The 25033-nt window shown below is 41.2% G+C and overlaps 3 protein-coding genes across 7 annotated transcripts in view; 2 read left to right on the top strand and 1 right to left on the bottom strand.

The window, feature by feature from the left end:
- rps6ka5 (ribosomal protein S6 kinase, polypeptide 5) overlaps positions 1-4449 on the bottom strand; it is a 28774-nt gene extending 24325 nt beyond the window's left edge. For all 3 annotated transcript variants that reach the window (XR_009791437.1, XR_009791436.1, XM_061794799.1), the window contains exons 1-5: positions 3989-4449; positions 1239-1310; positions 920-1138; positions 244-359; positions 69-170 (exon numbers count right to left, since the gene is read on the bottom strand). Coding sequence is in view for 1 of the 3 variants with exons in the window: in XM_061794799.1 (XP_061650783.1) it covers positions 69-170; positions 244-359; positions 920-1138; positions 1239-1310; positions 3989-4058 (579 nt within the window). In the remaining 2 variants the exon portion in view is untranslated. The remainder of the gene's footprint in view (positions 1-68; positions 171-243; positions 360-919; positions 1139-1238; positions 1311-3988) is intronic.
- A 931-nt stretch (positions 4450-5380) lies between these two features.
- hadhab (hydroxyacyl-CoA dehydrogenase trifunctional multienzyme complex subunit alpha b) lies at positions 5381-15909 on the top strand. Its single transcript, XM_061794801.1, has 20 exons — positions 5381-5537; positions 6180-6221; positions 6419-6489; positions 6588-6721; positions 7200-7338; positions 7437-7556; positions 9851-9953; positions 10024-10146; positions 10212-10330; positions 10396-10452; positions 11128-11237; positions 11320-11454; positions 11869-12040; positions 12397-12483; positions 12582-12722; positions 12804-12872; positions 13775-13970; positions 14825-14939; positions 15024-15169; positions 15501-15909. Exons 1-20 carry the CDS (start codon positions 5471-5473, stop codon positions 15644-15646), a joined length of 2292 nt encoding a protein of 763 aa, XP_061650785.1. The 5' UTR covers positions 5381-5470; the 3' UTR covers positions 15647-15909.
- A 1238-nt stretch (positions 15910-17147) lies between these two features.
- Positions 17148-24732, top strand: LOC133488200 (kinesin-like protein KIF3B). Of its 3 annotated transcripts, none has more exons than XM_061795810.1 (9): positions 17152-17823; positions 18154-18998; positions 19466-19567; positions 19629-19751; positions 20695-20813; positions 20927-21043; positions 22785-22899; positions 23302-23468; positions 24238-24732. In XM_061795810.1, exons 1-9 carry the CDS (start codon positions 17340-17342, stop codon positions 24380-24382), a joined length of 2217 nt encoding a protein of 738 aa, XP_061651794.1. In that variant the 5' UTR covers positions 17152-17339; the 3' UTR covers positions 24383-24732. The 3 variants fall into 3 exon arrangements, with proteins under 3 accessions (XP_061651795.1, XP_061651794.1, XP_061651793.1); XM_061795809.1 differs by having other exon boundaries at positions 17153-17823; positions 22755-22899; XM_061795811.1 differs by lacking the exons at positions 22785-22899; positions 23302-23468; positions 24238-24732 and adding an exon at positions 21484-22747 and having other exon boundaries at positions 17148-17823.
- Positions 24733-25033: the final 301 nt, after the last annotated feature.

The raw sequence follows: 25033 nt of genomic DNA, 5'->3' as shown, positions 1-25033 counted from the left end.
CTAAACTATATTAAATTAAAGTTTACACTGGTTCACACTGTAATGTGAATCATAGTATGGAGACAAACCTGATCAAATTCTTTACTGAGGCCAAAGTCTGTGAGAACGATGTGACCGTTGGAATCCAGCAAAATGTTTTCCAGCTTCAAGTCGCGGTACACAATCCCGAGCTGCAACAGGAAGAGGCTGTAAGTAATGATGACAAACGACGGCAGCGCACGACCAACATGCGACCGCCGCCACCTTGTTGAGATGCTCCAGCGCCAGCACGATCTCGCCGCTGTACAGCGCCACTTCCTGCTCCTTGAAGCGCACCCGCTGCACCAGGTGTGTGAAGAGCTCGCCGCCGTTGACGTAATCTGCCCAAAACAATCATAGTCATAGTAATGCCGTAGATTTATATAGCGCGTTTCAAGGAAATCAAAGACGCTTAACAATAACTCATGTGAGTCATTTAAATGTGGAGTCAAGCGCGTTGAAGTGGGGGGGAAATTTGTAAAGTTGTACCACGGCCCCAAGCTTGGAGGGGGCCGAAGCTTTTGTTAAGTTTTGAAGATTGTTTTCATTTATTTAAATATGTCAGAGATAAAAAAAATATGATGTGATAAATGTTAAGACAGAATAAATGATGCAGCAGAAGGTTCAATACTAAGGTTGCATTAATCAAATTAACACTCATATTGGAAAAAGGTAAAACGGCTCTTTCCGCAATCCACCTGCAATAGGTTTGCTTTAAGGGTTGCTAACGTCACTCCGAGCGACAATTCAAGATATAAACAGCCTTCTGAAACGTAACTTGTTTGTAAATAGAGTAGCGTCTTAATCACTCAGTGAAAAAGTAATAAAATGGCTGAAAGTAATAGTAACAAACACAAACTAGGGTAAACGCATGGACAAACGGACGAGCGCGCGCGCTCACCGAGAATGAGGTGCAGCTTGGTGTCGGTCTGGAAGGCGTAGTGGAGCGTGACCAGGTACGGCGACTGGCGGATGTGCTCCAGCACCTGCCGCTCGCTGCGCGTGTGCTCCGCCGTCTTGGCCTTCTGCACGATGGTGGCCTTCTTCAGGACCTTCATGGCGTACAGCTTGCCGGCGTCGTGGCCGCTCACCTTCCTCACCAGGAACACCTTGCCGTATGCTGGTGGAGGAGTAGACACGAGAACGGGGAGGATGCGGTTCAGCACGTGGAAATGGATGACACAAAAGGGACGGCTACGTCATTAACGACATGGACTTACCTCCAGTGCCGAGCACCTTCAAAAGCTCAAAGTTTTCTATTCCCACCCTCTCCACGTGGCCCGTCAGGTTGGCTGAGTGGCACATAAATACACACACAAAAACATTATAAGAGTATGAACATAAAAGTTATGGAAAAGGCTTATATGTAGTAGCTCTCGGTTTTCGACAGCAGCCATTTCGAGGACAATGAACCATATCTGTGACTTCTGCCAAAAGGGACTCTGTGACACCATATCGTTAGCCTGATAGGCATTTTTACTTATACGTAAATATTATTGTGCTCGGTCGGTACAAAATTATTTTCTTTATGTCATCTAGGTCACGGTAATCTCAACGTAAGGTTGTGCAGTATAAAACAGTGAGCCTGCTGGGGCAGTCAGAGTGGTTGGAATGAATGAATGAATGCGTGGCTAACAAAAAGCAACAGCACATTGACAGCACCCCCTTAGGCGTCTTCCGACATTGTTGATCTGCAGAAATGTGTGCAACATTGGGGAAAAAAAAGAAAAAAAGAAGAACAAAACAGAGATGTTACAGAAATTGCGTGCTTGTTCTTGACACCCACTGGAAAAACACACGAGAGGAGGAGGACGCCACATTAAACAGACGGGTCATTAGCGTTCCGACTTTGAGGTCTTTAGTGCGATTCACGATGTCTCCGCACAGGCGGATGAGCGTGCTCAGTGCGCGTCGTAGTGAACGCCTCATCAGCCTCCCTGCCCCTCCCCCAAGAGCCTTCAACTCGACATGACAAGGCTAGGAGGCCGTTCACCGACAAACGACGTGGCCCATCCGACTGCGAGGTCAGGAGTGTGCGTTGCATAACGGCGTTGTCGTGCTCGCCCCGCTGAGGCCGAGTTTGATCTCTCTGTTTATTAATAGGCCCACGGCGGAAGTGCACGACTGAATGCAACTTGGCGACTGCTCCTCCAAATTAAAAACAAAACCTTCTGTTAATTTTCCACTGCTGATGCACCCCAGGGGTCACCAAGCTTTATGACACAGAGAGAGTGACTTTATTGGGTGCTGATTAATACTGTGGCCAATTTTTAAAAAGAAAAGAAAATATCACCAGACATTGCTTGAAACTTTATGTTTCCACAAGGTAGCTAACGTAAACATCGTTAATAGAACGTACTGTAATGCCCCCGCAAGTGATGGAGGGTAGACGTAGCGGCAAGTGCACTTGCAATCATTTTATTCAACAGAAGAAACACGAAATAAGCAATTTGTATGCTGTGATGAGTCAGTTGAGGTTGTCAAGATTTCCATATGAATGTAGAAATTTATGCCAATTTAAAATGATTTCTAGAGCGTAACAGAATTGTTTCACAAATGGTACATAAAAAAATCCACTTGACTGTCATTTTCACATGAATATATAAATGAAAAAGTGATTTATAACTGTTGTAAATGCAATTGCTTTTGTTAAGAAATTTCAGATTACTCATAGGATTTGCAACAAGATAGTAATCAATTCATTTGAATATTTTCTTAATGTACTTGTAATTATCTGCACTGAAACAATGGGAAGATTTTGGATTAAACCATGAATATACTGGTCAGGCCTACTTGAGATTTAATTGGGGTGAATGTGGCCCATGTACTGAAATGTGTTTGACACCCCTGGGTTAGACAGTTAACAGTCAGCTGCTAACCTGGGCCAACCACAGTCAACTACACTCTTATTCGCTGATACACACATCACTCAAGAGGCCAGGCCCCGCCTTTTAAAGACACATACTCAAAGTCACAGATACTAAAGTGTAAAACATGATAATGGCGACCCCAAGTGGACAGAAATTAGACCTGCACCTCACATGCACTTTATACCACATACTGTATATACTTTATATTATTAGATAGAAAATGTGTTATTGCGCACACAGGAAGTCTCCCAACCGGCTTTATGGCTTGGTCAAGTGCCATTCGGCATAAAGCGCATTATTATGATTTGTAAGGGGGTCATCAGTGGCATATGGTTTTTGGCTATTTGCGTCACGGCTCAAGCTCTATCCTTGCGAAAATTATGAATTGTGAACAAAAACTTGTGTTATTATTGGCATCGTTGGTATCGCTAATATTTTATTATTTACGTTTTGGGTGTCCTAACCCCAAAAAAATTGTCGTTTGGGGGGGATTATTATGAAGCCCCCCTCCTCCTCCTCCTCAAACAGGCCTAGCGACGCCACTGGAACGACTTACAGTCATCTCTCTGTAAATAGATTTAAAAATGAATCAAATAATTTTTTTTTCCCATTTTTAAAAATACACTTAATTAGCTACAACATAAAATATCCCAGGACTCCTAAGAATGTAAACGCCTATTTTATAACGTCTGCTTTTGCCGACGCAAGCCACAGTGTTCGCTCGCCTGCCTCGTTTTGGAGAGCACTAATAGTTTGAACGTGACTTCGCGGAGAGAAGCGGGTGGGTGGGGACGCTAATAACACATTAGACTTGTTAAGACAAGCGTTGACGTTTTATTCCGGTCAAATGTCATGACAAGGAGCTCGCAAGGCTCACGTAGTTGTTTATTCGCCATTGCTTCGGAGTGAGTTGAAGGGTTTGGTAACGTAAAGTCCGCGAGAGGTAATGGTTAGTAGCGACGAGGAAGGCAGTCACTAAGCTAACCCCCGCCTCTTTTTGCTCCTTTAAGTAGCTTGAACGAACAGGACGACTCCCTTTTGACACATGTACGTTAACCCTCCCTGAAAACGTACTGCGCGTATAAACGCAGCTCTCTCACCGTTCTTCAGCTCGTGTTTCACCGTAAAGAGGTCCCCCTCTCTGGACGGTCCCTCCATCGGCGACGGCATCGTAATATCTTCGGGCTCCAGTTCCGGAGAGTCGCGATTGGCCGAAAAGCAAAAAATATATATATTAAAAATAATTTCGCGGTGCTAACTTAAAGATTGTATCACACACGCCGGCACCGACATTTTGACGTGCCCGTAAGTTGCCAGATATGCGGGCAGAATGTTGCCACTCGGGATGCCAACAAGAAGCCAGTCCAAGCTGGCAGGCAGGCAGGCAGGCAGGCGAGCAGACGCTGGAAACACTACTTTGCCTCTACCTTCGCAACCGGGCAGCCCCTCGTCGCTCATTGGCGTTGCTATGGGAGATCCCGCTCTCTGATAGGTAGTTTCAACAGTGACGACTGACAAATCCCGCCTCTTTCAGGACTGCTGCTCCTGCTGGAGCTGATGTGATGAAGTGCCTTAAAACAAAAATAAATGACATATACATAAGATTAAAGCAAATTAAATTCAATATGTTAAACATAAAACATTAAATCGATTAGTAAAAAGCTGGAAGAGTGGTTAATTCATGTTTTTAATTTACTATACTCATTGCAATTGAAACTCACACTACTGTATAATTGAACCAGCTCACACACATGCAAGGAGAGACGTCATCGTGAAGGAAATAGGACGTAATAAAATAGAAATATCAGTACAATAACTATTTTACATATACATTTAACATTGTTTTTCATATTTGGTCATAATGATAATTTTTTAGCATTTATTGATTACCTTATTTTAACATATAACAAGAAAAAACCAAATAGGCTATGTAAATATGAAATAATACTTTTAAAACAAATGGAAAAATCAGCAGTAAATGACATTATTCGCCACATTTTACGTTTTTAAAAATGAGCAGAAAAAAGTTAAAAAAAAATGCAGTCCTACTTCTTAGTCTCGAAATAGATTTTAATCTACAACATCATATTAACAAAATAATAGGTTATTCATATGCAATTCACCATCTTATATAAGTGTATCCAAATGGGCCCATGTACAAATGTGTACAAAAATTAAAATATTACGCCCAATACTATTTTACATATTTTATATGCTATTTTTTATTTATTTATTTATTACGTCGTCTACGAATGTCCTGGCCGGTCTTGTCTGCTTTAAAAATCAAATGTGGCTCTTGAGTACAAAGGTTTGCCCACCCCAAATATAAACTTAGGAAATATTTTCTATACCTTTTTTTATTATTATTAATTTGGGCGATGTTTTAGAACATCATTTCTTCCTTTCGATTGAGCCACACTCCAGTCCGATAAGTGGCGCTAATATGCGTGAGCGCTTCTGGCCCAACCGCCCATTCAACACAAACAAGACGACGAAGAAGAAAAACGAGGGAGCTAACTTTGCTAGCACGCTAGCCGACGCCGACTGGCGACTGACCTCCGTCTTGCACCAGCTCCCGCAGCATGGCTTGTGTTCGATCCCTCGGCGTTCTCTCAAAATTGACATTAAGGAGATACACTGCCGCACCAGGTAAACACGCAACGGGAAAATATGTTAAATATGTATTTCATGTACACGTTGATGTTTGTAACGCTGGCTGTGTTACTCCGTTTGACTAATTTGTACGAAAAGCGTCCTGATGTGTGAAATGACATGGCGCTTGGAGCCCACCCCCCATTTAAAATTCACATTTCAATGCGTAGCATTCACTTTTCTTTAAAAATGTGATTCGCGAATGTCTAAAAGTGAACTTGGGCGTGAACTTTAGCTTTATGCTAACTATAAGCGACTATTATACAGTAGCGCCAATAAAGGGCGTTGTGATGAATGGGAAATTCGACTATTAATCACAAAACATAAGGTTGAGGTTGGTGTCTGCATTTAGATCATGTTTGTCTTCACTCGGCATTGTAGTGGCTCCATTTAGACGTCCGGCGTCTTGAATGTGGGTGAAGGGTCACTATAACACGGGGTTGAAGTGGGAGCGTCTTGAGGTCATTCAAGCCATCAGATAAGTTATCATGCAGCAATGCAAATGTTTATTAAGGTTGAGAATTATTGTTATAGACTGAGCAAGCGATTTAGCTTTTTTTTGTGACACTTCTCTTGCCTGTCATAGTGAATACATAACTCTTCAAATGATAGTTTTTTTTGTTGTTTTTTGCCATGCAGGAATTACCTGTCGAACCTTCTCAGTGGTCACGCCAATGCTAGGTATCACTTTATTATTATTATTGTTTAAGTCTGTACTGTTTGGCTGCTTGGTGATGCAGTAAAGTAAACACTCACTAATTGCAAATTCATGTCATTGGGAAAACTTTTTTAGATGTGGAGAGCGATCTTGGTGCAAAGAGTGAGGGTTGATTGGATCGTTGTCTCATTGTGCATTATCTCCCTTTGGCTGTTTTAAGCTCGAACCCATGTCAACTATGAAGTCAAGCAAGACGTCGCCGTGGTTCGAATCAACGACCCCAATTCCAAGGTAACGCACAACTGTTTGTTTTTTTATTTTTATTTTGATTTGTGTGATTAAAGAGAGAATGACTGTTCAGTCAATACAATAATCCTCCTGCGGTCTAGGTCAACACGCTGTCAGTCCAAATGCAAAAGGAGCTGACGGAGGTGATGAATGAGGTGTGGGCCGACAATGCCGTTGAAAGCGCCGTTCTCATCTCATCCAAGCCAGGGTGCTTCATCGCGGGAGCGGATATCAAGTAAGAGAGGAACCCAATCACATCAGAACTTTGAAAAAGTCCAAAAGTCTGTGCTGGGACGCCGGTTGAGCTCCCACCTATTTTATTTTTTTTTTCCACAAAGGAAATAATGGAAATAATTTGACCCAGAGTTAAATTGTCGCAATAAAAGCCAGAGAAAAAAGTGTGACAAAAACTATTAAATTCTTTACATTCTGTATGTTACAAAGTACAATATTGTAGGGGGAGCCTGGAACGGATTAATGGCATTTCCATTCATTTCAATGGGGAAAGATGATTGACCTTTGCTTGCTGCACTGAAGTCCTGTGGCCTACGCTGAGGTTTTGTGACACATGCTGACTCCTTGGAATTCCAAAGCGTATTTTACCAGAAATGTTCCACATTAAAGGGTCTACTGTAATTTATGGTCCCATTTATTAATGTTTATTTTGTTTTCTTTTTGCGTTTTTTCCGTCAATAACCACGCCTTGGCCGCAGTATGATCCAGGCCTGCGGCAACGCCGAGGAGGTCACGACACTCTCGCAGGAAGGCCAGAAAATGTTCGAGAGGATCGAAAAGTCCCCGAAGCCCATCGTGGCCGCCATTAACGGCTCGTGTTTGGGAGGAGGCCTGGAGGTCAGCTAAGCGTGTCCCTGTCACACTCATTTATTAACTTTTTTTTTTTTTACTGTTATGACTGATTACACCTCAATGTTCTCTTCTTGTAATTGCAGTTCGCCATCGCTTGCCAGTACAGGATTGCGACAAAGAGCAAAAAAACTGTTCTGGGTACCCCAGAAGTCATGCTGGGTCTTTTGCCGGGAGCTGGCGGCACACAGAGACTCCCCAAAATGGTGGGTTCTTCTTTTATAACTGTGTTTTTTTCTTTTGTTTTTCCCCCAATGAAAGGCTTTAGTTAGGTTCTACAGAAAAATTTGCAAATGGCGATTCGTAATCAGAGGTTTACTGTACAGTGGAAACTCCTTTACTTTCAATTTGGAATAAATTTTCAGCCATGAATTGCACATGTATCCCCCCCGCCCTTAGCCTCTTATTTAATTTCAAAAATTTTGAGCCCAAAAAGTGAAAAGTTGGATATTTTCGATGGGGAGGGGGAATGTGTATTGTAAACTATATATTTTTTGATATAAGATAGTATATTTAAGAAAAAATATCACTTTAAACAAAAAAGTGGTACATTATTAGGATGGATGAATATTAAATATTGACCCGGCAGAAATGTCTAATTTATCAATTATACTTTTTCCAGTATTTAGAGAGTCAGTTTTTAAAAATTGAATGGAATAGTGTGTAATTTTGTCTTTTTGTTTTGTATTGGTTGTTGAACACCTTGACCTATGTATGACCTTCTTGGTATACTGTACCAATTTTACTATAGCTTGTAAGGAAGCGGGTTGTTTTTAAATATGTAATAAAAAGAAAAGAACGACAACCCCAATTCCAATGAAGTTTGGACGTTGTGTTCAACATAAATAAAACCAGAATACAATGATTTGCAAATCATATTCAACCTATTTTTAATTGAATACACTACAAAAACAAGACATTTAATGTTCAAACTGATAAACTTTATTGTTTTTAGCAAATGATCATTAACTTACCTGCACTCTTTTACTCTGAAGCCACGCTGTTGTAACACGTGCAGAATGTGGTTTGGCATTGTCTTGCTGAAATAAGCAGGGACGTCCGTGAAAAAGACGTCGCTTGGATGGCAGCATATGTTTCTCCAAAACTTGTATGTACCTTTCAGCATTAACGTTGCCTTCACAGATGTATAAGTTACCCATGCCATTGGCACTAACACACCCCCATACCATCACAGATGCCGGCTTTTGAGCTTTGCGTCCATAACAGTCCGGATGGTTCTTTTCCTCTTTGGCCCGGAGGACACCACGTCCACAATTTCCAAAAACAATTTGAAATGCGGACTCGTCGGACCACAGAACACTTTTCCACTTTGTGTCAGTCCATCTTAGATGAACTCGGGCCCAGAGAAGCCGGCGGCGTTTCTGGGTGTTGTTGATAAATGGCTTTTGCTTTGCATAGTAGAGTTTCAAGTTGCACTTACGGATGTAGCGCCAAACTGTATTTACTGACATTGGTTTTCTGAAGTGTTCCTGAGCCCGTGTGGAGATATCGTTTACACATTGATGTCGGTTTTTGATGCAGTGCCGCCTGAGGGATCGAAGGTCACAGGCATTCAATGTTGGTTTTCGGCCTTGCCGCTTACATGCGGTGATTCCTCCAGATTCTCTGAACGTTTTGATATTATGGACCGTAGATGATGAAATCCCTAAATTCCTTGCAGTTGTACGTTGAGGAACATTGTCCTTAAACTGTTGGACTATTTTCTCACGCGCTTGTTCACATAGAGGTGAACCTCGCCCCATCTTTGCTTGTGAATGACTGAGCAATTCGGGGAAGCTCCTTTTCTCCCCAATCATGGCACCCACCTGTTCCCAATGAGCCTGTTCACCTGTGGGATGTTCCAAACATGTTTGATGAGCATTCCTCAACTTTCTCAATCTTTTTTGCCACATGTACCAGCTTTTTTGGAACGTGTTGCAGCCATAAAATTCTAAGTTAATGATTATTTGCTAAAAACAATCAAGTTGATCAGTTTGAAAATTAAATATCTTGTCTTTCAATTAAATAAAGGGTCAACATGATTTGCAAATCATTGCATTCTGTTTTTATTTGTTTAACACAACGTCCCAACTTCATTGAAATTGGGGTTGTACAATGAGGCCAGCAGAAAAAAATTTTTTTTTTCACCTTTTTTATTTTTTTAATAGGGTCAAGTTTACTACAGCATAAAACGAGGGATACGTTTGAGACAGTACACAATACATCAGCGGGATCAGAATTTTAGAAATGGTGCAGTTCTACACAAACCGCAATCAGAATTTAAACTAACACATACATTGATGAAAATGTTTGAATATATTATATTGTTATATAACATTTGAAAACTGCTTAATGTGCACTTTGTAATTGCATTGCTGCTCTTGAAATACAATGTCAGTGCATATGATGCAATAGTTTTTGTATTGCTCAAGAAACTTTTTTTCTTAGAAGAACACCAAAAAATGTTCACGTTAGCAACTTTGTTTTTTACCGCTTCCAGCTGGGTCTGCCCAGCGCCTTTGACATGATGCTGACTGGACGAAACATCCGAGCTGATAAAGCCAAGAAGATGGGCCTCGTCGACCAGCTTGTAGATCCCCTTGGTAAAAGAAAAATAATAAACCACGTCTGATTTGATAAAAGTTGCCAGAAGTTCCTACTCTCCATGGACAGGCCCAGGTCTGAAGAGCCCCGAGGAGAGGACCATCGACTATCTGGAGGAAGTCGCTGTGGAATGTGCGAGAGGGATCGTGGGCAAGAAGATTCCGCTGGGCAAGGAGAAGAGCGCCATGCAGAGTAGGTCGGACCCGTCTGTATGTTACATGACGTGACTTTAAGGATTTTGACCGTCTCCTCTGCAGAGATCCAAGACTACGTGATGAGCTTCGAGATAGTGCGCAACCAGATTTACAAGACGGTCCACGGTAAAGTCATGAAGCAGAGCAAAGGGCTTTATCCCGCACCCCTCAAGATCATTGAAGTAAGTTCTTGTCGTTGTCATTGCATTTGACATGATCTTAAATGGAACTCTTTGTTTTATTCCAGTGCGTGAAGACCGGCGTGGAGCAAGGTCCCGTTGCTGGATACCTCGCGGAGTCCCAGGTAGCGCGATAGACCTCCGCCAAGGCTAAACGATCGGAATTGAAATCGTCTTCTTCACGCAGTACTGTCGCTGTCGGAGGAAAACTTTGGAGCTCAAGGGAGACATTTGATTTTTAATACAAACAGATTTAGAGTTAAAGCTGATATGTAAAATAGATTATTTTATTAATTAGTCATTTATGCTCATTTTTGAATTTCATTAATAATTAAACTAAAACCAATTAACCAATTCTGTAAAATGTGTACATAAAATGGATTCTTTTAAATTTAGTAATCTATTCAATTAAGTAGATGTTACATTTTTGTAAAATTGTTTATTTTTATTTTATTTACAAAAAAACTACTTCTTGAATACATTAATAGATGTTAAATGTAAGTAAAATTATTTTTTGACAAATTGTATTTTATTAATTGTTTTACTAATTTCTTTATTTGCAGTAAACCAGTTATTTAATCAATTCATAAATTAAGTCAAAGGCAAAATTATTCATGAGACAAATTTGAAAAAAATTTGTAATTGTTGGAATAATTTATTTAATCAGTTATTCATTGAGAGTTTTGCGAAATCCTGCTCCCGAGCAAAAACGACAACGAAACCGTCACCATCCTTGGCAGAGGTGACAATGTATTCGTTACTGTAACGACTTCTCTCCGTGTCTGAACACATGTCCGCAGAACTTCGGACACTTGGCGAAAACCAGCGAGTCTGCAGCCCTCATCGGGCTCTATCACGGTCAGGTTGCGTGCAAGAAGAATCGCTTTGGGAGCCCCGCAAAAGAAGTCAAGTAGGTCACTTGGCGGCCTTGTAGTCAAGGGGGGGGGGGGGGAGGGTGGGTGGTTATAACCGGATGTTTTTTCCACTACCAGGACTTTGGGAATTTTGGGCGCAGGCCTGATGGGAGCGGGCATCGCCCAGGTGACGGTGGACAAAGGCGTGCACACCATCCTGAAGGACACCACCGAGCCTGGGCTGGCCCGCGGCGAGCAGCAGGTGTACAAGGGGTGCGTTTCATTTGTCAAGATAGTTTCGGACTGACCGTTCATCCGTTTTCCACTCAGTAACTTCCACTAACAACCCAACCCCGCCATACAAAGCTTGTCTCTGTTGCAACATTTCAACATACTTCCTTGACATCAATTACAGGTCCACTTTCCTATTTAGGCAGAGCTTGTGGCATCTTTTCAGAAAGTGCACAAAAATAACAAATAGCTGGCAATAGGGTCCACAGAAAAACAAACCGTTTACAATGAGTGTGCAGGGTATTACGGCATTGTCATTTTCTTCTGTAACTGACGGGGGAAAACGATTCAAATCTGATTTCTGGGGGGAAAAAAAATGCTGAATAGTTTGATTTGAAGGACGTACCACTCAGCCCTAAGATGGTTTGTCAGCGCCGGATCTGTTTTAAATGCCAGGCTGAACGACAAGACCAAGAAGAGGAGCATCACGTCCTTCGTGAGAGACTCTATTTTGTCCAACTTGTCTGGCACGCTGGACTACAGCGGCTTCGAGAAGGCCGACATGGTGATCGAGGCCGTGTTTGAGGACCTCAAGGTCAAACACGCCGTCCTCAAGGAGGTGGAAGCTGTAAGTACAACTCAATCACCACTGGCATAGTAGAATTTATTTTTTTCCTGCATTCCAGGAACATGTGGCGCTGTAACTCTTAATTGAAAGGGCTTTTAGACCAATAAGAATCCTGGTGAGAGTCCTTAAAATGTTTAAAAATACATTTGTTAAATGCCTCAGTATGTGCTGCTGTTTTGGTTGGCCACAGAGTTCCAATGTGCAGAACTGTTCATTGTTTGTCGAAACAATAGCATTTATGAAGTGAGGTCATTCGTTCCCTGAAGTTGAAAAACTGCGACGCGTTTTATGTAGCTTGGTAGGTGCTGCTGTTTTGGCTTGCTGATGACTTGTTGTATTTAAATTTACCCACACAGGTGGTTCCTCCCCACTGCATCTTCGCCACCAACACATCAGCTCTTCCCATCAAGGACATCGCCGCCGCCAGCAAGAGGCCAGACAAGGTTTGCTGCTCTTCCTCTTTCTTGCCAACGAGCGGGGGGGGGGGGGGGAGAAAACACAAAAAAAAAACAATCCATCTTCCTCATCGTCACCCCCGCAGGTCATTGGCATGCACTACTTCTCCCCAGTGGACAAGATGCAGCTCCTGGAGATCATCACCACCGAGCAGACCTCCAAGGACACCACGGCGTCGGCGGTGGCCGTGGGGCTGAAGCAGGGCAAAGTCATCATTGTGGTCGGGGTGAGACATATTGACATATTTAGTCATCATAATGAAACGTGAGTGCACAGCAATGACATCGAAGCGACCGTCCGTGTGCAGGATGGACCGGGATTCTACACGACTCGCTGTTTGGCTCCCATGTTGGCCGAAGCTGTGCGAGTATTTCAGGTTTGTCGTCTTAAAGTACAGTGACTTGCTCAAGGGCACATAAGGGTATTTAATATTCAGGGTTATCTCCAATATCACTTCATTTTTTTCCCCTTCAAATTCTATTTTTTAAATAAATGAATTAGTAATTAAAGATGTTAATTGAAAATGACTTTTTCTCAAATTACTTTATTCGTGTAAGATTTCACTTTTTAGTGACTTTTCTAGAAAATATGTCTTGGAGTACAACTTTAAACCTCAAATATATGGTTTGAGTTTTTTTTTTTTTAATGCATTTATTTTTTTATCTCAAATATGAATTTTCTAAAAAAAAAATATATGTATATATATTCTCCTAGGATTACACCTTTTTTCTCAAATATGACTTCATTCTTGTGGGGCAAAAATAATTCTCAAATGACTTCTGGAAAAATACCAGGAATTCTCAAATATATAACGATATTCTTATCGAATTACTTTTTTTTCCCCCCCTTCCCTCAAATAGCCTTTGTTTTCCTCAAGTATACAATTTTATTATTGTAAATTGACTCTTTCCTAAAAGTATGACTTAATTCTCAAATAGATGACGATTTATTATATATATTTTTTTTTTCCTGAATTATACATCTTTTCTGGAAAAGATGTATAATTGTCTTGTCTTTTAGGATTGTAACTTTTTTCAAATAGACAATCTTTGTCTCTAAAATGTATTTTTATTCCCTCCAAAATATAAATTTTTCCTCAAATGACTTTTTTTTTTTTTTTCTTCTACTAGGATTATTCCCCCCCCAAAAAATAAATAAAGGACTTTTCATTTTCCATAAGGGAAACTAGATTTTTCCAAACCAAACCCTTGCCTGCACTACTGCTTAAATGTTGACTACGGCAACGGCGTGTGCGGCCTCAATGTGCGCTCCTTCCAGGAAGGGGCGGACCCCAAGAAGCTGGACGCGCTCACCACGAGCTTCGGCTTCCCCGTGGGCGCCGCCACGCTGATCGACGAGGTGGGCGTGGACGTGGCCGCCCACGTGGCCGAGGACCTCGGCAAGGCCTTTGGGTCGCGCTTCGGCGGCGGCGACGTGGAGGTCCTGAAGACCCTGGTGGACTTGGGGTTCAAAGGTGAGCCACATTGCAAATAAATACTGTGTTTTCGCAGGATTTCAAGTTTCTTTTCTGGAAAATAGACTTTTAAATGACTTGTTCAAAAATGTATGACTTTTTCTCAAAGGTTTTTTTTCTCAAATATACAACTTTATTCTTGTAGCATTTAGTTAATTCTCATTGGATTATGACTTCTTTTGAAAGTGTAGTTTTTTTTCCCTCAAATGCAATTTTATTCCGAGATTTTAATTTGATAGTTTAGGATTTATTTTTTTTCTTTTAATATACAACTTTGTTTTCAGATATGACTACCCTTGTGGTATTATGTTTTTTTACACTCAAATATATGATTTCATTCTCATATTACCTTTTTCTCCATTTTTTTATTCCTACTCCCAAATAACCACTTTTTTTCTAAATGAATTTTATTCCTAATTTTTTCAAATGTACGACTTTTTTTTTTCATAGAAACTTCTCAGATACGTCTCCAAAATATACTTTATTCTCGTATTGAGTTTTTCCTGAAAATAAATGACTTTATTCACATAGCGTTCCAACTTTTTTTAAGAAAAAAATATTCAACTAATTTTCTAAAAAATACATGATTTAATTGTCCAAAAGATTACAGTTTTGTCTCCAAAATCTATGCCTTTGCTCTCGTAAACTTGCTCTTTTTTTAATCCTTATATAGACACAACTTATTTTTTTTGTCACGGCTGTTTTTCTCAAATATACAACTTATTTTCGAGTACATTTACTCTTGTAGGCTTACAACTTTTCTGAAAAAAGAAAAAAAACTTGTCTCAACGATACTTTCGCCTGGATTTTGCAATTGATGGTTTACAGCAACAAATGTTTCTTTCTGTCTTTAGGTCGTAAATCAGGAAAGGGCTGCTACGTGTACCAGCCGGGCCTCAAAACCAGAGAAGTCAACCCGGATATCGAGGAAATCTTGGAGAAATACAAACTAGCTCCCAATCCTGCTGTGTGAGTTCCCACTCACCAATTGAAGTACCGGGCTGTAATTCAATTGTGAAAGCATCTTTCCTTTAACTCCAAATGTTTCTTCAGTACATCAGACCACGACATCCAATACCGACTGGTGTCTCGCTTCGTCAACGAGGCGGTGCTGTGTTTACAAGAGGGCATCTTGAGCAGTCCTCTGGAGGGAGACATCGGAGCCGTTTTTGGCCTGGGATTCCCCCCATGCCTCGGAGGTCAGACTTCGGTTTATTCAGTTGTGACACTTTTTAAACAGGAAGTATGATAGAAAAAGTGACCCGTGTTTCAAATGTGAAATTGGGTTAATAAAAGTCTGGGGACGTTCATACAGCTTTAAACATATGTATGAGTAATAAAAAAAAAATGTGGTCGCTACTTCGTGGATTTCACGTATTGTGGGGGTGGCTTGGAGACTAAATAAACGAGGGATTTACGGTAAATGGAGACAGGTCAGCACCGTCGCTCCCTAGAAGCTATCGTCCTCGAAAAGACTCAATATCTCGTTAAACAATTGTTAAAGCAAAAGGTCTCCGTCCGGACTTCCAGGCCCGTTCCGCTTCGTGGACACCTTTGGCGCCGACAAGCTGGTGAAGAAGATGCGGCGCTACGAGGCCGTCTACGGGGATCACTTCACGCCGTGCCAGCTCCTCCTGGATCACGCCGGCGACCCCGGCAAGAAGTTTCACAAGTGATCCCGCTGGTCACGTTTTGCCTGGCAGCACTTAACGTGACTGCAGTCTACCACATCCACAACAAGGTGCCTCACGAGAACAATAGGATGCTTTTCATTTTTACCGGATCAACACACGCATTTGAGAACGTTTGGATGTTGAACATGCATTAGAATATACTAATTCATCCTTGAATGCAGCATTTGTTTATTTTGTACGTTAAGACTTTATGGGTGGATAATGTAAATGTAGGGCCTTAAATAAAATTTTGTTATGGAATCAAATGCTTTTGTGTATTTATTTTGTATATATATATATATATATATATGTGTGTGTGTGTGTGTGTGTACATTAAGTTACTTAGGGCCTCAAGTGTGATTATAGCAAACACATAAATTAGTTTATTTTTTTTATTTTATTTAAATTATTATTATTATTTTTTTTTATTTTTATTTTTATTTATTTTTTTAAACTTAGAGAAACTCAAATTCTGGCCTGCGGAACTGAAAAATAGAAATTGAAAACTTATGTCTTGGAATGAAAAAGGAAAGGGGGGGAAAAAAATCGAATTTGTTTGAGTTGTTGATAAGAACATGAATTTCCATTTTTTTCCTTTTTTGTTTTTGTTTGTCATTTTTTAGACAATCTTTTCAAACACACATGATACTCTTATCAAGAGATGCATTTCCCACAAAAATACTGTGGAGGGGAAAAACAAAAAACGACATGAATATTTTTCAGAGGAAGTCACATTTCTGACTAAAGTTGTAATCCAATTTAGTAATAATAATAAATAGCTAAATTGTGTTTTCAAGAAAAAGTGCTAATCTATGAAATTTAAAAATATTCATTTTAGAACTCTTTCCTTTTTTTTTTTTTGTATTATTTTTGTTAATTTTGAGACAATCTTTTCAAACGTATGATGGTATATTTTTGAGACATTTTCCACAAAAATACTTTTGACAAAAAAATTAACAAAAATCCTACAAGAATAAAATGTTTTTGAGAGGAAGCTATACATTTCCGACTAAAGTTGTAACCCGACTTAGTAACACTGTATATTTTTTTTTAGGTAAATTGTGTTTTAAAGAGAGGTGGGAATTTATGAGATCTGATGTAAAAATATTCATTTTACACATTTTTGTGTTATGTAAAAAAAAAGTTGATTTTAATCAAAACCACGCTCATTTTATTACATATTGAAACTTAACCAATTATTTAGTCAAATAAAAACGTAAAATTGTTTCTCGTGTTTTGCGTTTTTTTAAATCAAAATGAACCAACTTGATGACATAGTTTTTTTTTTTTTTTTTGTTTTTATTATTGAATGTAGCTCCAGTTATTTAATACGTGTTTGGAAGGTATTTGTAATAAACGTGCAAATGTGAAAAACTGGACAAGTAATGCAGCAAATCTAAAATGCTATTCTAAATGCACATCGATTCCTGTTTGTCACATGTCCCTCAAGAAGTGGCCGGCGGGTGGGCAACCGCTGCCGTGACGCGATTGGTCGTGGGCGGGTCACGTGTGTTTGCCTCGCCTGCCATTGTCCGTCGTCATCCCGGTCAGGGCGTGTTCCGGTGCTGCCGGCGTGTTGACATCGTTCCAGCCGCGATGCGGAGCCCGCGTCGCGGCTATCACACCTCGAGTTCACCGTGACGCGGCCGGAAGAATGGAAGCGTGAAAAGAGAGAGAGAAGGCGAGGTCTTCAACCATGTCCACGAGCAACAAGGGGAAGACGGCGTGCGAGTCGGTCCGGGTGGTGGTCCGCTGCCGGCCGCCCAACAACAAGGAGGCGACGGCCGAGAAGGGGAGCTCCATCCTGGAAGTGGACCCCGAGCTGGGCCGCATCTGCGTGCGGAACCCGAGCGCTCCAGCCGGCGAGCTCGCGAAGGAGTTCGTTTTCCACTCGGTGTTCGGCTGGGGGTCCACCCAGGGCGAGGTGTACGACGACGCCGTCGGGCCCCTGGTAGACTCGGTTCTGCTGGGCTTCAACGGGACGGTTTTCGCCTACGGCCAGACCGGCACGGGCAAGACGTGGACCATGAGGGGGGTGCCGGGCGACCCGGAGAGGCGGGGGGTCATCCCCAACGCCTTCCATCACATCTTCGCCCACATCTCCCGCAGCCGGGGCCACAAGTACCTGGTCCGCTCCTCTTACTTGGAGATCTACCAGGAGGAGATCCGGGACCTGCTGTGTAAGGATATTGAAAATAAGACCAAAGAAGAAGTCAATCTACTATGTGGCTGTGTTCGGAGTTGTTCACTCATTCCCGAAAATCCTTAATCACTATTTAGCGGTTTATATCAAAAATGGATGCCCCCAACGATAGCTTATAATTAGAAGTCATTGTGTTATTAGACATTGTATGCCTCAAAAGTATCGGTGTTATGGGTATTCTGTATCGGCGAGCCCTCGAGTGAATACTCGTACTGGTATGGGTCTGGAAAAAAGTGGGATCGGACATCCCGAAAGGTTCGCCGTGACACGTTTGAGTCATTTTTTTTCATTCCACTTTTTGTTTCAGTGGAGAACGGCAGAAAGCTGGAGCTGAAGGAGAGCCCCGAGGAGGGCGTCTACGTCAAGGACCTGTCCTGGGTGGTCACCAAGGACCCGGCCGAGATGCACCACCTGCTCACCCTGGGCGACCGATCCCGCTCGGTGGGCTCCACCGACGCCAACCGCCACAGCTCCCGCTCGCACGCCATCTTCGCCGTCACGGTGGAATGCGGGTCCGAGTCCGAGGACCAGGTCCGGGTGGGGCGCCTCAACATGGTGGACCTGGCCGGGAGCGAGCGGCAGAGCCGGACGGGCGCCCGGGGCGAGCGGCTGCGGGAGGCGGCCAAGATCAATCTGTCGCTTTCCGCCTTGGGGAACGTCATCTCGGCGTTGGCGGACGGCAAGGGCGGCCACGTGCCCTACAGGGACTCCAAACTCACCCGCCTCCTGCGAGACTCGCTGGGCGGCAACGCCAAGACAGTCATGATCGCCACGGTGGGGCCCTCGGAGCGAGACCGCCACGAGTCCCTGGCCACCCTGAGGTACGCCGGCCGGGCCAAGAACATCAAGAACAAGCCCCGCGTCAACGAGGACCCCGAGGCCGCCCTCCTCAGGGAGTTCCAGAGGGAGATCGCCAGACTCAAGGCCCTCCTGGAGGAGCGAGGCGCCCTGGCCAGCGAGCGGCGGCAGAGGCGAAGGGACAGCAAGAGACTCAGCAGGGACCTCGCGGAACTTTGGAAGGAGGACGAGGAGGAGGAGGAAGAGGGAGAAGCCAGCGGCGGGCCCCAAATCACGAGGCGCCACTCCAACGGGAAAACCGACCACAGCCAGTGGGATCGGGAAGCCGTGGAGAAGATCATTGAGAAGTACAAGGTAGACCACCTGTGCGTGTGGTGCATTCAAGGACCACCAACCAAACACAAGATGCCGCCACTAATTGCTTTGGCCTTAGCACAAAAACAGCGGCTTGCTAAGATTTTCAGCAAACGCCCGCATATTCGCATATTCGCGGTTTGGCATTCGCAAATGCTGAAGTGAGTTGACAAGTTAGTTGTGTGCCGCCATCTTGTGGCAGCTATTGGAAATTACAATACACTAGAAACCCCCCCCAATAAAACAAATATTTTAAATATTCCTTAAATTAAGTCATTTTTTTATATTCATCAATTTGTTATATTTTATTCATTGATTTCATTGACACCCCCCCCCCAAATATATGACTTTAAAAAAAATATACATTCCTTTTCTCTTGCAACTTCCTCAAAAATATATAAAGGTTCTTTTTTTTTTTAAATATACTGCAGTGGTCTCCTACCTTGATGTATGTGTTTGCGTTCCAGGCCATGGAGAGCAAATTGTTGGAGGGCGGCAAGACCATCACGGATCACACCAATGAGCAGCAGAAGTTGCTGGAGCAGAAGAGGCGCGAGATCGCCGAGCAGGTAAGAAAAGTTTCGTCGTCCGACGACTCAGCCGATTGAACCGAGCGGTGTTTGGTCGAAGATTCGCCGGGAGAGGGAGATGCAGCGGCAGATAACGCTGCAGGACGAGGAGACTCTGGAGATGAGGGAAACCTTCTCCTCGCTGCAGCAGGAAGTGGAGATGAAGACCAAGAAGCTGAGGAAGGTGAGCCCGCCCGCAAGGCATAGCGGGACACGTCATTAGGTACACATCACATTTGAAGCAAAAAGCTGTCGTCGTCAGACAGCTGAAAGACAATAATGGAAATGGAACCTTTTGCAAGACAGGGAAAAGCTAGAAAAGTTTATATTTTTGACAAGAAAAGTCTTTTCAAAAATATCTTTAAGGAAAAATGTGTATATTAATTCAGAGTTCAGATTTATTATGTGCAGGAAATATATGTGTTGAATTCAAGAAACTGCTATTTACATTTCAACTTTAATCCTGTATGAGTGCATCTTTAAAAATAAATAAATATATATATATATATATACAGGTATAAACCTTTTTCTCCAAAATATACAAATTCTTTCTTGAAAATATACATATTTTTTGTCTCACAAATATAGAACTTCTTTCTTGAAAATCTATAATTATCTGTGAGAATATACTAAATCTTACCCCAAAATATGACTTGTTTTAGAAAAATATATTCCTTTTTCTTCTTCTTTCTATCTTGTTTTCCTGAAAAGTTTTTTAAAAGTAGGTGCAACTTTTTTCTTCAAAAATCTATACATTTTTAATTGCTTTTTTTTTAAATTAACAATTTTTGGTGAAAATATAAAACCTTTTTTTGTTTTTTCAAAAATAATTTATGGGTGAAAATGTTCCACTGTTTTCCTAATTTCTTTCATTTTTCTAAGAAAGATTCAAGATTGAAACATTTTCTTGTACTATTGCAACATTTTATTTTTCTTGAAATATTCTTCATTTTTTGATAACTATCAGTTTTCCTTTTCCTTGCAAAAGGTGTTTATTTCAAATCTGCAAATCTACAATCTCTAAAATACACGACCTTTTTCTTTCAGTTTTCCGCAGATTCCATTTCTCAATTTTATCACGACTGTCAATGAAACTCTATGACACTGATCTATTGCGGCACGTCTAGTTGTACACTAAACTGCAGCTGGTATGGGCTGAGATGCGCGACGTGATCGACGAGCACGTCGCAACCAGACAGGAGCTGGAACAGACGCAGAACCAACTCACGCGAGAGCTCAAGTACAAGTGAGAACAACTCTGTCTCGACGTCACTTGATTATTATTATCCACCTCTGAACGACCGTCGTGTACCTAATATATTGGCGTGCATGTGTAATTATGTGTCTGCTTATTTTCAGATCCCTCTTGATGGAGAATTTCGTCCCTCCCGCCGAAAAGAAAAAGATCATAAACAGACTTCACTTTGACGCCGAGGAAGATCAGTGGAGGCTGCTGTCGGCCATTCCGTCCGAAAGGTACGAGGGCTAGATGTGCCCGTGCCGGATGCGAAAACGTCTATGACTTAATAGGCAGGATGAAATGGTTCACAGTTTTCCAGTAAACAGTGATAACATTTCAGACATTTAGTATTACTGTGTCATGAAAAAAAAATGCGGATGTGCCGGATGCGGGTGGTGCTGGATGGAGATACGATTATGACTACATAATAGGGATAAAATGATTTACCAAGAAACCTAGGAAATTCTTTTGACGGTTAGTGTTATTGTGTTGAGAAAAAAAACTGTGGCTGCAGCAGTGCTGGATGCATAAGTACCGGATGCAGATGCGACTATGACCTTTATATTAAGGACGAAACGGTTTACAGTTTGTTAATATGTGACATCAGCCAAAGAAACAGCTCTGAGCGTGTCACTCGAGGCTCTGTCAGAGGTGACTGTCTCATTCCTCTGCGCAGGAGCACTTTCAGTAAGTCAGCCTGGTCAGTGAGGAGCGCTGGTGAGTGGAACTCAGTACCTGAGGAGGTTAAACTGCTTACAACATACAAGGCCTTCACAAAAAAACTGAAAATGTGGCAAGTTAACACCTATAGCTGCCAACACTAACAGACAAGTATGTTATGTTGTTTTTTTTGTTATGATCAAAACAATTATGGTTTTATTCTCTGTTAATAGTATAGTTTGATTATGTATCCTGTATTATATTGTCTTTGTAGATGTATTTTACTGCTTTTCTACATCATGGCCAGGGGGACTACAGATGAAAACTAGCCTTCTGGCTAATTCTGGCTTTTTTAACCATGTGTACTGCATGTGTTTTATGAAATTGCATTGTCCCCTTTCAAAAATAAACTGATAAACTGAAACGTGGATATGAGTCCATAGAGGCGATGAAAGTCGTTATGTTTTACCCCCAAAAATGTGCTACCATATCAGACAGTTGGTATTACTATCATGAAAAAAATGCAAGTGCGGCGTTGTTGGAGGTGCCGGATGCAATTATGACTAGCGATAAAGTGGTTTGGTTTTCCCTCATAAAATTATAATGTCTTTTATAATGTTTCAACTGGTTAGTATTATCGTGTCAAAAAAAAAAAAATGTTGATGCTAGATGCAGCTGTGACTCCCTTAATAAGGACGAAATAGTTTACAATTTATTAATAAACTGTGTCGTGAAAACAATATGCATGGTGCATTTCAGTCAGTTAATATTATTGTGTCATGAAAATAAAATGTGGATGTAGAAGTGCGGTGCCGGTTGCGGATGCTACTATGACTTCATAATACGGATTAGACCGTTTACAGGTTACCAATATACTGTACTGTGATAACATCCAGAAACAGAATTTTTTTTTTTCGTATTATCGTGTCAGAAAAGAAATGCGGAAGTGGTGGCGCTGGATGTTTTGGTGCCGGATGCAGCGGTACTGGGTGCAGATGCGACTATGACTTTATACGAAAGATGAAACAGTTTACGGTTTAATCGATGATTAGTGTTGCTAAAAAATGTGAATGTCCCATGCTGAATGCAGCCGTGCCGGATGTGCAGGTGCCGGATGCAGATATGACTTCAATATAAGGATGAAATGGTTTACCATAAAAAAAAGCTTGATAACGTTTCATGTGGTTGCTATTACCATGTTGTGGGGGGGAAAAATGCCGTGTATGATTTCTCAAGTGTTGGACAACTTAATACACAATATGATTTTTCTCCCTACTTATTTACTAGTGCGTTTAATTGCCCCCATTTGGCTGCCAGCACGCCCACACGGGTGAAGAGAAGACCTCTCTCCGCCGTGGGATACAAACGTCCAATCAGCCAGTATGCGCAATCTGCTGTCGCCACGGCAACCGGGGCCCCGTCAAGATATCAGGTCAGCACTTGCCGCTTGCAGAGATAAAATATAAAATACAATATATTATGTAATACAGTGGTGTCATGGGAGTCTTCCCAATAAAAACAATCAAACGTTTTGTAATGTGTATTATAATGAGGAAAAATAGCACTCTATATTATTGTACTTAAAAAAAACAGCGTTTTTATTTGAAGATTTCTTTAAAATGTCTCGTTGAAAAAAAAATCAGCTCTTCTGGCTATTGTGATGTAACGTCATAAAATAACGTTTTATGACGTTATTGTTTTAAATAACGTCATAAAAATCAAACATTTCAATTTGAATGCAATAAGTGAAAATGGATGACACAGTGATTGGGAACGAGTGTCAAAATAGTCGAGGCCATGTGACGCGTCACGTGACGTGTTGTCTGACGACCAGGCGGAGAACATCATGCTACTGCAGCTGGACGTGTCGCCGCCCGCCATGTTCAGCCTCAACCTTCACGGGGCTCGTCTGGAGAGGGCCTTCTCCCCCAACGTGATGCTGGACGGCGCCGGGGGGGACAATACCCGCTCGACCCAGCGGCTCAGGAAATCAAGATCCTGGTAAGACCACCTGTGGAATTCTAATAATTGTAATAATATAACAATAGTAAATACTGCACATGCACAAATAACTACACGAACGAATAAATAAATAAATAAATTGCAACAAATGTCACAGAAATGCCAAGGAAATTAAAAAATATTATAGAAAAATCTTAAAATGATTCAAACAATATGTAATATGTGGAAATCGCAATGTCCCAAAAAATAAAGCTGTGATTTACAAGAAAATTTTCATTTTCTCAAAAATAATTGCTTTCTTGTAATATTAGGACCGTATTCATAAATTTAGTTAATTAAAAATAATTTTTTTGTTCATGCTTGTAGATACATATTTACATGTATTTATTTACCTCATTTGATAATTAATTGATATGTTGTAAATATGACAACAATTTAAATAGAAGAAGAAGAAGAAGAAGAAGAAGAAGAAGAAGAAACTAAAGATAATGAATACCATAAAATAGAAAACTCACTTTTTTATTTTAAATAAATGGTTAGTTAATTACAAAGAAAATAATATAAAATAAATAACTCCCATTTTTATTTTAAATAGTTAATTACAAAGAAAATAATTATGAATGGAAAACTTTTATGTTCACATCACATGCATAGACGTTTAACTTTTTGATTGTTATGTTTTTTTTTTTTTTTTTAATGTCATCTGTGAATGACCTTGCCCTCTTTTAAAAATCAAATGTGGCCCCTGAGCCCCAAACCTTTCCCGGAAAATTGCCGAAAATATATTTTTTGGGGGGCCGTGTTCCAGGTATCAAGCTCCACAAGCGGCGTGTGTTTCGGCATCCGTGTCTTCCGCCGCCCTGATGTCACTATCTCAGAGTCCGTGCCACAGACCCAGGCCCTCCTCGGCCGCATATCTCACGCCCGCGGCCTCGCTTCGGACCAGCCCCTGATCCCGTGTCGCCATACTTGCTTACCATGTGACAACAACAGCACCAGTAAGCGTGAGGGCCTACTTGCCGAAACTGCTGCGTTATAACAAAGTTCTCTTGATGTAAGCGGATGTTAGCAAAAAGCACAGCCGAAGCTTCCGTGTTTTAGCATTCAAATTGCATTTATTTTGGAGTATTGGTGACGTGAGTCGCTTGCTGCTGTAACTGTGAGGTAAATCTGCTTTGTATGAAGAAAGGAGCTGCACTGGCTATTTAGCGGACTTATTTTTTTTTACAGTGGCAACATTGTGACAAGTGAATTGATTGTACTGTATAGCAATGTCAAAATAAAAAATGTGGAGGGGAAAGTTTTTTTTTTGTGTTTTTTTTAAGTGTGCCTTCCAAACACAAAAATATAAATACATTTTGTAAAATGTATTTTAAAAAACATGTATAAAGAATAATCACAATCAATAAAAATCCCTAGAAATGTCTTATGATTGCAAAAAAAAATACATCTAATAGACATTTTATATATATATATATATATAGTAGAAAACAATAAAAATAAATGAAATATCCTTGATGATAGAAATAAAATATAAATTATATGAATTATATAAATAACGTGACATAACATGTTATATATAGCATGCTATATACCTATATTAC

The sequence above is a fragment of the Phyllopteryx taeniolatus genome, chromosome 13 (genome assembly GCF_024500385.1).
Source record: "Phyllopteryx taeniolatus isolate TA_2022b chromosome 13, UOR_Ptae_1.2, whole genome shotgun sequence".
NCBI classification, from domain to species: Eukaryota; Metazoa; Chordata; class Actinopteri; order Syngnathiformes; family Syngnathidae; genus Phyllopteryx; species Phyllopteryx taeniolatus.
The sequence above is the reverse complement of the archived record's forward strand: the minus strand, read 5'-3'. Positions and strand labels throughout refer to the sequence as shown.